Here is a 12,920-nt window from a genome sequence, read left to right as displayed (position 1 = left end):
CAATCAATAAACGTAATCGTGCGGCTTAAAAAATCAAATGAAGATCCAACAATGTTGATGCCAAAGTTGTCAATTTAAATTCCTGTTACTTCGTTTGCTCTATGTCCATGTATACAAATGAAACATATTAAAGAAATGGTCAGTTGCATTTAGCTTAAGAATATATGCTTAAGGACCTTTGCAACCCCCATCTGTCAGATAAATGCCACATGTGGGCCATTGTCCTGCGGCGGAGCGGTTGTTGCCCCGTGGCACAATGGTCAGCAAAATGCGGTCTCCCGGCTGTCAAGTACCTGACGATGTTTAGCTAAGCGTCCGGCGTACGATGCGTTGAGTGGTTCGCCGTAGTCTCACCCGTAATCTCGCCCTCAGCCGTGGATTTTCCGTAGCGGCGAGCTCGTTGGCCGCCAATGATGAAATTACAACATTAGCAAACTAATCGCAGCCACTTTAGATGCCAGCAACGTTTCAGGTGGTTCGGATGGGTGGTTTGGGAGTTGGGTGGTGCTGGTGGTGCTGGTGGTTGGTGCTGCTACCACTTCTTCAAGTGGGCGTGGCAGCGAAAGCTGGAAAATTGAAAGCAAACAACAACAAAGTTGGAAATTGTGTTTCGACTTTCGTACGCGCCGGTCAGTCCAGTCCAATGGAAAAACAGGGAACTTCAAGAGCTGGCCGCCAACGAATGAAATTAAATAAAATGAAATTCATCAATAAATGGCCAGGTTGCCATAAATAGACCGTGACTCAGTGAGCCACATCATTGGATGTTTTTAGTTGCGGAAATTGTTTGCATTGCCACGGAAATTTCTCGTTTAATGGGTATAAATGAGTGCTTGTTCGGTGGTCTGTTCGGTGGAGCAAAGGGACGACCCAGCGCCAAAGTTCAATGAATAAATTCTCAATTGTTGCCGCTGCGCCATCGCAGGATTCCTGCGGAGGATTCCGCACAAGTAGCGCGTAAAGTGCACTCCTGGGAATCCTGACAGCAGCCTCCCGCCAAAGGAGCCCCGGAATACGCGAAAGTTGCTCGGTGTTTTACTCACGTACCCGGGAAATGCGAGTATGTGTAATCAGTGCTCATCAAGTTTACACTGGGGAAAATACAGACAGCTATCAATGCTACCAATGCTATCATGGAGCAAATTGATTGGGCTCCTTGTTCATTTTTGTTTTGCGCAGCTGGTTATTGTCGTAATGAAAAAGTTTCACTTAACAATTTAATGACTAACTAAAGTTATTCAAACAAATTTAAATTCCTGGCCAAAGCTGGGTTACAGTTCAAACTGGATGGGGTTAAATATTTTCCGTTTAACTACACTTTTTGCTACTGAGATAGTAACAACATTGTTGGCTGGTCTCCATTGTTTTCATGTAACCCAACCTTTTCGTTGTTATTTGTTTTTTAAGGGCTGCGAAACGCGATCAACAGGACCCGACCGTTCTGTTTAATTGCTGCTCACCGTAAAGTTAGCCGTATAAGCATTTTAACTAGGCCTATAAACAGACTAATAGACGCCATCAAGTCGTTTGCATGATTTATGCTTTCCGGTCTGTGTGTGTTTTTTTTTTCGTAGCGCCCCCCTTTTCGTGACGTTAACCATCTGTACAGGATATACAGGATACTATAAAAAGGCTGTAAAAAATCAAGACAGACATGTGGGTCCGTACGGGGACATAAACTGCTGCAGTAATTGGGGCGGACCATTATTCCAACTCCCTCAAGGCGCTTAATCAATACCCGAAATGCCCAAACCGAGAGCAACAAGGCCAAGAGAAATATATATATATTATATAGATATAGATATAGAGAAATACGTGGAGGAATAGCAGTGCAATATAAATATTTGACGTGCGAGTGGGCTGCCTTCAAAGTGAGTTGTTTAGCAGGCGACATAACAATTGCAGATTTGCTGAAATTGCTTTTACCGGCTGCAGAGACATACATACATACTCGTACATAGGTATCCACCCACCACCCAAATCTCCTCCAGAAGTGCGTATGTCCTCGTCAACGTGTTGTAATCAAATGGAACTTGACGTTGGAATTGCGCAAATTGCGCTTTTATGTAGGCTGTCGATTTGCTCCCCTTCACCCACACACTCACACACATCTTGGCCTTCTACAGTGAAGCCTCGTTGTGCGAATTGCTGTTTACTTGTGGCAATCAAGTGCTTCTCCTGCTACAAAAATGGACTGGTTTTAGGTGAGCTTTAATTAATTGAGGCGAAAGAAGCACAAAGAGTAGCGCGCCTTAAAGTTAGTGACGAAGCGCACTGTAGGTTGAAATCGATTACGATAGTAACTCTAAGTGCGAAAGAGGTCGAAAATAAAGTAAAATTAAAAATTAAAGCTGAGTAGCAAAGGGAACATATACGAGTATGCACCAGAATTTAGAAAACGTAAGAAGCTTAAATACTTAAATGTGCACAGCTGACCGAATGAAAACATTTATGAAAATTGATGGTGCAGCATTTGTCAGTCGATTGTTTATTTATAACAGACATTTGATATGTCACTGATTTTGATCAAAAGCCTGAGCCTGAAGCCTGGCTCCACTGTACCTCCTTAGGTACAAACATCTGTCAAATGGTTATTCGGTCTTTGTTCTAGGACAGCCGTCTTTCCAGTCGAAAATTAGCGCCCAGCCTGCTCAAATTGAAAACGTGAACCATGCGGTTCATTGGTAATTCATTTATGCGCACATTTACAGGGATACCTCCTCAGCTTTCAGCCCTCAGACTGCCAGTCAAAGTGGGTCGATATAGATGTGGGTGGCGATGGCGATACTGCACAGATGGGTCTGCAGGTGTTTCGCATAAGAAATGGGATACTGGAACGCCGTCGATATCAGGCACACGGGCATTAGGTGTAATTTATACTTTTCGCCAGTCGCCACCACGCACGACTTGACGTCATGATAATGTATCGAATTCATTTTCCAGCTACTTTGGTTGCCAGTGCCCGGAGCCAGGAGCCAGGAGCTGGAGGAGTGAAGAGCAACCTGCAGCGTTTTGTTTGGCAAACATCAGAAAACGCTTTCGACACATTCGCCATTCATACTCAATTACCTACGTTGCACGTGGCCAAGTTTGTTGGCAAAGGTCGGCAGTTCGCTTCACTCCACTTCACTTGGCAACTCCGCCCCCTCCGCCTCCACCTCCACCACCAGCTCCTCCTTCTCGATTTTTTCATTATTTTCCTCTTTTCCCCTGTAGCAGCTAGCTTTTCCTATGTGTTTGAGTTTCTGGCCAGGCCAACAACGTTCAATGACTTGGCCAGAGCCAAAAGTTTGCTGGCAAATATTTGACCATTGGCCAGACCCATCCTTTCTTCGGGGGGTAGAGGGGTGGAGGCGTGCAATTATTTATTTGATTTCATTTTGCGTTCGCCAAACACTGGCCAAAAGTTCAACTCAAATATGCAATTTCTATGCACACGAGACTTGCAAAAATATTCATATGAAAATTACTTGATATGAAGCACGTTGCAGGAAGTCGTAAATTGTACTTTGTGTAATTTACAGAATTCCGGCTGAATCGGGCTGAATCGCTAACTGAATTGAAGTATGCATTGGCAAATAAACAAAATTTAGTTGCGGCCTTTTCCACTAAATCAATCATAATCAATATTTAAATTGCCGAAATGGGTACCATTTCTACTTTGTTGTTTTTTTTTTTTTTTTTGTGTGTTTTTGGAGTAGAAAGCGCACCAAAGCGAGTGGAAATAATTTATTTGTGAACACTGGGGAATGGGTTGGAATGAAATCCTGGGCAGAATCAACAACTAGCAGGTGGAAATTTGTTCCTTTTTCAATTTTAATTTGACCGCCGTCAAACAGAAAAATGCACTTAGAGCAGATTGATTGATTGACGAATGGATTGATCACTATTAGCCAAAACCGGAGTGAAAGCGATGCTAATTCATCTTGTGCTATTTCTGCAATTTCAGATATGGGTTTTACACCAAATGAACGGCGGCTATTTTGAAGCTACATATTTCAACATATTGGCGTAATTCAATTGAAAATGTTGTGCATGTCGGATGCAAAAGTCAAGGCGAAATTGTGAAAAAATTGCCACTATTTGTTGGCGTTTCGGTGCCTGCAAAATGGCCAAAAGCGCGACGTGCGATGTTTATTTGTTCGCAGTTTAATTATTTTTACGCCCACCTGACTGGTGCCACGCCCTAAGCGGAAATTGCATAGTGTCGCTATCGATGTTGCCGCCCTTTTGTTTTATTTTAATTGAATTTTGAAATATGTCCGCGTCCGTCGCATACTTTTTTTTTTGTTGTACTTTGTTTTCACGATTTACTTGTTTTTCCGTTTGTTTTTACCCATTTCATTCGGCTGCACCAAAAATGCAATTAATTCGAGCACTTTTTGAATTGTTCCAATGACCCTTCTTTCTCGGCAGTTATTTGTTGCCGTTTCTATAATAAATTCCGAACGCTTTAAAAATAAATCAAATGCATTAAGGGTTGCGTTTTGCCCTTCACTGCCTCCTGACAACTGTTAATTAAATCAGTTTTCGGTTTCGGCAATTGAAATTGAATCCATTCACGTTTTTAAATTGTGTTAATCTCGCGTTGAAAACAGCATTCAATCGCTTGTTGCACGTGCTTTATACTTAATTTGTCGCATTTACCCGTTGAACTGGCCGCTTTCTGCTAAAATATTTTGCAAACCTAACTTGGTCGGTTGTGGAAAAATGTGTTTTGGCAAAATATTTTGCCGCATTTTAAGCTGGCCTTTGGGAAAATGGGCCCTAGGCTCAAATGCACACATTGGTTGCAAAGGATGTGGCGCAAAAACTCTCAACGAGTTAAAGACGATGTTGCCAAATATTCAGCAATTTGCGAATAAACAAAAAATAATTTTTTGTTGACAGGACAACTTGTTGAGAGTTTCCCCAGAGGCCAAAATTAGAGGCTATTCCAGAGGCTTTTTTTGCTGAAAGGAACAGCTTGAACTATTTCTTTGGCAAGCCAGGCTAAAGCCGATTTAAGTTTGCCTCAAACTTTCTGCAGCTTATTGAATTTTTCTCCTTTGCCGAGCATACATTTCATTTATTTAGACCACTTTTGTTGTGATGGATGCAAGCGTAAACTTTTCATTTCGAGTTTTGGTCAAGGCCCGCCGGGCGTATACGCAATATTGTTACATTTAATGGAATATGCCCGTCCGGGCATAACTTTGTGCAGCAGTTGGCAAAACTAATTGTTAATTGAAACAAAAATCCCATCCCGAGCTGCAGCGGACAATTAAGGGGCCAAAAAGGAAAGGAATCGCCGCCAAACAAATGCCAACAATTAACTGCGGCAACAATAAGGCAGAAAGCGAAAAGCCGCAGGGTTTGGATGCGATGGCATGCCTTGGTACACTTCAAAAAAATGATATTTCTAAGGGTTCTATACATATCTCTTGCAAATAACAGCAGACATTTAGACAGCACAATGGTCAAATATTTTTGGCACTGGCAGCATTTCGAATTAATGAGGGAGGCAAAAGAGCTAATCTCAGGCATCAATAAGATAGTTGCTACCAAAATATTCTTTTAACTGACAACAATTGATATAAGGGCTGATTTTCTTTATCTGTGCACTTACCGCTCATCACAATCACGACGAGGAGCAGCAGCCAGGCCACGCAGAGCGGCAGTGGGTGGGTGAGGGGCATGATGACTCCGACTGTGGCAACGACTGGAGCTACTGGGCTGCAAGGATGACAGCGGCGGGTGGCGGCGGCGGCGGCGACAGGAACAAGATGCGGAAATGCAGTAAGCCCGGCGTTGCAGCTGCAGAGCTTGTTGTGTTTGTTGTTGCTGTTGCTGTTGCTGTTGCTGTCCGTCTGGCGGGTGTGGTGGGTGTGGAGGCTCTGGTCTGGATCCTTCGTTCTGCGTCCTGTGTCCTCTAGGCTGGCAGCAATAACCAAGTTAGCAGCCTCATCATCAACATGGGCGGCTGCAGCAGCAGCTCCAGCAACGTCATTATCGGGCCTCCCGGCTCTCTATTAACTTGGCCAATTGCCAGGACTCCTGCTACTCCTGCTACTTCAGCTCCTTCTCCTCCTCCTCCTGCGGCAATGGCAGACAAAGGCAAGTTAGCCGCCGTTTGGCTTTTCTATTTGCCGCTTCTGTTTTATGCCGTCCTTACACGAAATGCGGCCTGTAAAGAGCAGAACGGAGACGAAGAGCATTACGATCTGTTGGTTGGACTGACGCGAAAGTTATTGCAACTGACAAAGTTGGCTAAATGGTGATGGGCATGGTAGCGAAGGAAGCTTTTTGTGGGGGCTCAAGAAACCGCTTCTCTGCCTCAAAAACTCAAATACAGCCATTGGCAGACTCGAAAGCAGATTTTGCTGCCCCTTCTGCCGCTGCAACCAAATCAAAAACGACAACGGAAATGAGCAAAATGATAATGGGGCATGCCGCCTGCATAATGATGGCAGTGCAGTGCGAGTACAGTGGGTAAAATTAAAAAATTCAAGTTCAAAATTGCATCTGTGTGTTAATTAGCCAATTGTAAATCGGGGGAATAAAAGAGAATAATATTAATGTATTTTATAAAAATATGAAATATTTTGTCGGAATTAGAAAAAGGGTTAAAAGAAAATTTGTTCAACTTAATTAGTACAAATATTTACAATTTTAACAGTTCCCGGAGGTTTTGCAAGAAAAATGATAAATGCATTCTTTCTAAAAATTTTTAGGGAGATTTCCTTAAATACAAAGAATATTTTTTTAACCTTGTTAGAAACATACTCCTAAATAAGTAAGTTGTATATTTGAGTAAAAAATATCCTACTCCTACTTTTCACCCACTGTGTCTTCACGCAGAGGTACATTTTGGTTTTATTTTTTTCCCTGCCCAACATTTCGACCAGGCCACGTGCTCAATCTCTGGCAGCAACTGGGGAATTTAATTTGCTAAATATAATTTTTTCGTTTTCTTTTCCCCCCCTGCTCCTATCAGACAGGCGACTTCTGGCCGGGCTGGAAAGTTTAAACAGTAATTAACTTAATTGCCTGTCTGCCAGGCAGCTTAGTTGTGTCCCGCTTTGCATAGTTTGTTTTTCTGTTCAGTTCGGGAGTGGACTGGCGTTACTATATAGTACACTATGCCAGTGCATTATAATTATTGGCCTCCAGTGGGTGTGATCGATTCATCGACATAACTGTCATAATAATGGCAGCGGGCACATTTATTACGCATACGCCATGTGCACACGCCGTAATGTGCGAGGAAAATTTCGATTTTTGCGCATTTATCTAGTAAAAATTTCTTTCCGGCACTCGTTGCCATTATGCGTTACGAGGCCTCCATGTTGGGGAAGGAGGATTCATAATTCTAATGCATGGATATTATGTGCCATAGTCTGCACATGCAAATTACCGCTACAGCGAACAGCCATATAGGGTCCTATATCATTCCGCCCACTTCCAACTTTTCCCGCCCCATCCGCACTTATGGTTAGGAAACGTAAAGAAGGCAGCAAAGCAAAAAAAGCCATTTTTTGCTATTATTTTTAGCTATCGGTTGTGGACTGGGAGAAATACGTGTCCATATTCTAACTGAATTCATAGTAAATGTATTTCATTTATATATCTTTTTAAATTATTTATGTTACGTGCAACCAAAGAAACTAGAATAATAAGATGCGATACGATTTTTTTGCACACTATTTTTTCGGCTGGCTCTAGAGCTGGCTCCAGGCCATGTACGTGCATACATACATGTATACATACATACATACATGTATACATACATACATACATGTATACATACATACATACATACATACATGCATACATACATAAATAACTACATACATACATACATACATACATACATACATACATACATACATACATACATACATACATACATACATACATACGTACATACATACATACGTACATACATACATACATACATATATACATACATACATACATGCACCGGTACATACACTACACATACACTACACTCACTGCTCGAGAGAGATTACTATTTTGTGACTCTAAATTAGAAGACATGCCTTACAGTCTTCGCCAGAACTAGTTGGGAATTATAGGGCTACAAGAAAATATGTTTCCTAAACAAATAAATCTATATTACTTGTACTCTGGCAATCGAGTAGTTTTAGCATTCCATCTGAGCTCGATAGAATCGGACTTTGGAAAACTAAAGGCACCATCTGATCTTTTTTTTAATATCTGCAAAATACACATAAAAGTTTTTGAAAATATTTTTAAAAATAATAAAAAACAACGGTGTATAAAACAATTTATTGTAGAGCAATGCATTAAGTGCACAAATGAAAGTAGCTATTTCTCATTATGGTTTCACTCAAATAATGACTGTAATGTGCATAAAATTGATACATATTTTAAACAAAATTGTAAAAGTTTATCTTTTTAAGCAATGCAAGTGGACTGTGACAGCTGATAAACAAATATTAAAATATTAAAACAACTTCTTACAAAAAAATAATAGTCACGGCACCAATTTTTAAATAATATTTAGCTCATATTACAACGAAATTGACCAACATTAATCAAATTCGTTTCTTAGATCAAAATTGTTTACGGACCGAAATTTTTAGGCATAAGCAGGTTTATCAATATTCCTCCATTTCTCCCAGTGCAGCTACGTGTGTGCTCTCTTGTGTTCTGCAGGCATGTCAGGCTTTAGACTTTGGAAAGCAATTTGCCACGCACTGTCAGTGAAGTTGAACGCAGTGGAACATTTCTAATTTTCAGCTACGAAAAATGTATACAAAAAAAAACGCTGGCCAACCAAAAAAAAGAATACAGCGAACTGCCAAAATTTACATAAATACACATATTCACGCAAACACTCGCATTCGCAGGACAACATTCACAGATGTGCAAAGATTTGCTTTTGCTTTTACGTGTCTCGGAAAAGTATTTTTCTTCCTTCCGCTCCCATTATCATTAAAAATGCTTCGAGGCCAATGTTGTGCCTTAAATTACTAATGCAAATGAAAAGAAATGGTTGGTGAATAATTGATTAATAAACTGCAACCCGGGATATTAGACATGAAAGTTTATATACATGAAAGTATTAATTATTAATTGACAATTGTATATATTGATATATTTAAATGGAGACTCAAGTAAGAAATCCAAAGCCTTGTTATTCGCTCTTAATTCGTTAAATGTATATAACAGGGCCGTGCTAAGCCGCAAATATAATCCCTACGCCCTTTTTTTATTCTGACTTTAGATTGTTAACAACATACATATAGCCTAAGGTCACGCGCCTAATCCATTAGATTAGGAATAGCCAACAAAATGGCTCATTATACCCGTTCAACATTATACAAATCATTATACAAATTCAACAAAATCAAAAAATGTCCTACGGCTGAAGTTCTGAACTCCATAACTCAACTTATCTTAATCGGATTTTCAAGTGGCATACCTCTAAATGTTTCTGGCGCAATTCTCTAAAAAACTGCATTCAAATTTAGAAATTTATTTTTTTTTAATTTTTTTGTTATTTTTTTGATGTGATGATGTAGAAATCTAACAATATTAGGAAATGCCATAAGGCTGAAGTTCTGAACTTCATAACTCAACTTATCTAAATCGGATTTTGAAGTGGCATACCTCTAAATGTTTCTGGTGCAATTCTCTAAAAAACTGCATTCAAATTTAAAAATTTATTTTTTTTTAAATTTTTTGTAATTTTTTTGATGTGGTGTTGATGTAGAAATTCAAAAAAATGAAGAAATGCCCTAAGTTTGAAGTTCTAAACTCCATAACTCAACTTATCTTAATCGGATTTTGAAGTGGCATACCTTTAAATCTTTCTGGCGCAATTCTCTAAAAAACTGCATTCAAAAATAGAAATTTATTTTTTTTTAATTTTTTTGTTATTTTTTTGATGTGATGATGACAAAATTAGGAAATGCCATAAGGCTGAAGTTCTGAACTTCATAACTCAACTTATCTTATTCGGAAAATTCAGAAATTTATTTTTTTTTATTTTTTTTTAATTTTTTTTGATGTGATGATGAATTCCCCAATTTCTACCGATATTTCAGAAAGCTGAAGAATTCGATTGCATTTCCACTAGCGAGTAACGGGTATCTAATAGTCGGGGAACTCGACTATAGCATTCTATCTTGTTTTCCTTTCCATTTTCCTTATAATTACTCGCAAGCAGGCAAGCCGCTGAAAAGCACCAAAATCGTCTACAAAATGTATATAACATTATAAAGCAATTTGCAGTAAATCACCCAAAGCGACGCGCGTGTTTATAAATCACAAGCCGCCCAAAGAGCCTCGCTGGATTTTCTCCACTTTTTTGCCGGGTTTTTGGGTATCCCGCTGCTCTAGCAAACCAAAATCGAAATGAATAATTAATATGTCGCGCCTGCCGCAGACGGAGAAAGTCTTCCATCTTGCGACTTTCATCACGAGAGAGTAAAGCAATTCCGGGCCAAAACCAAAAAAAAATGAAAAAAAAAAATGAAAACCCAAACAAAACAAAGTTAGCAGACCAACAAAGAAAGGGCCTCATGTGAATCCCTGCGGCGTCTGGGCCAAAAACGATGAGAATTGGGCCAAAGTCGTGATGGTTGGATGGCGGACAAAAAAAACTCTCGACGAGATTGACAAATTTGCCACAGCAAATGAAATGCTTGACTCGGCTACGACTGCTAAATTTGTCATTTATGACAATGTTTACGTAATTCGACAGCCAAAACAATTTTCCAGACTCGACGCTCTCTGGCCAAAACCGAAAAGCCATACCAAACCATACGCAAATGGGAGCTCATTTATTGTCATCCCCGGAAAAAGGAAACTCTAGAATGGAAAATGGGGAAAAGCTCATTCCTCCCAGCGGTTGTCTGTTTTGTCTGGTGGAAAAGTCAGGACACCGTGTGGCCGTTACGGACTGCAGCAATGGCTTTTAAACCGTTTTAAATGGCCGGCTATTTGTTTGAATGTTGTGACATAAAACTGCAATCTATGGGCCCATTCCTCGAGAAAGCCAAGGTGAGCGGCCAGGAATATCTGTCTAAATAGCTCCATCGACCAGCAACAAGCCGATTCCGCAGTCCATTTGCCAAAGCATCCGGCTGAAAAGGACCTCGGGTGTGGAGGGATAAAAGTCCCTCAATAATCAAAGATCTTGTGCAAATTGAGAGTAACAGCTTAAGGATTAAGTCTAAAAGAGATTGAAAATGTGGCAGGGATTTTAAAGACAGAACAAAAGGAGCAAACACCGCACTTTCTCGTTTCGTTCCATATAAGAACCTTAGTTGCAAGAAGTTATGTTTCATAGCTCGAGATTTAAGGAAAGAAGTTAAAATGTAGGGGACTAAAGTATATTTCGGGAAGTAAGTGGGCGACAAATTTTCCATGAATCTCAATCACTTTAAGCACTCCCCTTTATCAGGGCCAAAAACAACTGCTATCCAGAAAGAGGCTCATTATGGGCAAAATCAAGAACTAATTTGCATGCTCAAGGAGTACAACATTCATCCATCCATCAGATAAAATACTAGTTGGACTAGGACAATTTCCCACTCGACTGGCTCGTTATCCCTCGTCAAACTTTATGATAATTATGCAAATTAGGCGCAGCTCCTAATTGAAATCGACAACAATGGGTTTTGTTCTATCCATGACCTTGCCACGGAGTCATTAGTCAAAGCATTGCAATTGACAAGCAGCCAGTGACCCCCAAAAAAATGGGCGTTCAAAAAAGCAAGAGAAATATGAGGAAATTATTGTTTTGTTTGTGGGGCAGTGGGAAAGCAGTGAAAGCAGTGAAAGCCTTGCGTTTCACGGCATATTAAGCAAAATGAATAAATTACAATTGCAAATAGGCAATTTCCTACACTTCCTTCCTCTCGACATTTCACTGTACACACAGCACAGTAGAGTAGAAGGTCGGTTGAGTTCTGCGGTGGCTGTCAACTTTTTGGGGACGGCATTTCTGGTCTAAATAACGTCTAATTTGCAATTTTGTTTAATTGTTTGTGGTTTTGGATTTTGACATGACTCCTGCCCACCCTTTTTCCCATAATTTTTGGCCATGGCGTGTGGCTGGATCGTAACTGATTGTTTGTGTTTTGCGTTATTTGAGGTTTTTCGTTTGGGTCAACGCCAATGAATAAGCCCACGCATCAGAAAACCCACCCAATAGACCGACTTCCGCTCGAGCTCATCCAATTGGCCGCATGTCTTGGCCAAATTGTAACAAAGGTTTCCATTGCGACCAGTCGAATATCGCGTCTGCCTTTGAGCAATTAAAGTTACTCAAATAGACAAGGGATCGCTAAATGAAAATTGGTGGTTTAGCAGTTATGTCCACTGCCCAAATTGTTGAAAGGGATCATTTACACTCAATTAATATGGATATTCTAGAGTTCAAGCCGTAAATTAGGGACCTTGTGGGCTTTCTTTTCCGTAGGGAATATGTGGTTTGCGATGTGCAGGTAATCCACAAACTGGTAATTTAATGTAATTCAATACAACTGAACGTCGTAGCCTTGGCAACTTGTATTCCAAGATAATTAACTATGTTTGCCGAGAGGAATTATTAAGTCATTACAGGTAGTAAAGTATGTACAAGCTAGAAGCAGTTGCTTCACAATAAGGTCAAATGGCCAACATATGTTCGACTTCTTACTACTCTATTTGTACTTGTTATAACTTTTTGTTGAAACTTAAATATTTTGCCACATCTATTTACTTACAAACAGGGTTTTTCTAAATTCAATCCCAAGCTAAATTACCAATATGCATTTTAACTAAACACTAATTAACTTGGCACACACAATTTGATGGTAAAAAATAAATCCCCAATTAAGGGAAACTCGAACAATACCAAACCACTGCCAGAGCGTGAAAAATGTACTCCAAACAGTGGCTGC

General features: G+C 40.1%; 1 protein-coding gene across 1 annotated transcript in view; it reads right to left on the bottom strand.

Moving 5' to 3' along the window:
• The window catches only part of LOC6546099 (junctional adhesion molecule A), a 62,860-nt gene extending 57,030 nt beyond the window's left edge, over positions 1-5,830 (bottom strand). Inside the window, exon 1 of the mRNA XM_026977665.1 lies at positions 5,609-5,830. Within this exon, the coding sequence (XP_026833466.1) occupies positions 5,609-5,678 (70 nt within the window). The 5' untranslated portion in view covers positions 5,679-5,830. The remainder of the gene's footprint in view (positions 1-5,608) is intronic.
• Positions 5,831-12,920: the final 7,090 nt, after the last annotated feature.

The sequence above is a fragment of the Drosophila erecta genome, unplaced genomic scaffold (assembly GCF_003286155.1).
Source record: "Drosophila erecta strain 14021-0224.00,06,07 unplaced genomic scaffold, DereRS2 tig00000021-arrow-pilon, whole genome shotgun sequence".
Lineage (NCBI taxonomy): Eukaryota > Metazoa > Arthropoda > Insecta > Diptera > Drosophilidae > Drosophila > Drosophila erecta.
Note: the sequence above shows the minus strand (reverse complement) of the source record. Positions and strands in the feature narration are given on the sequence as shown.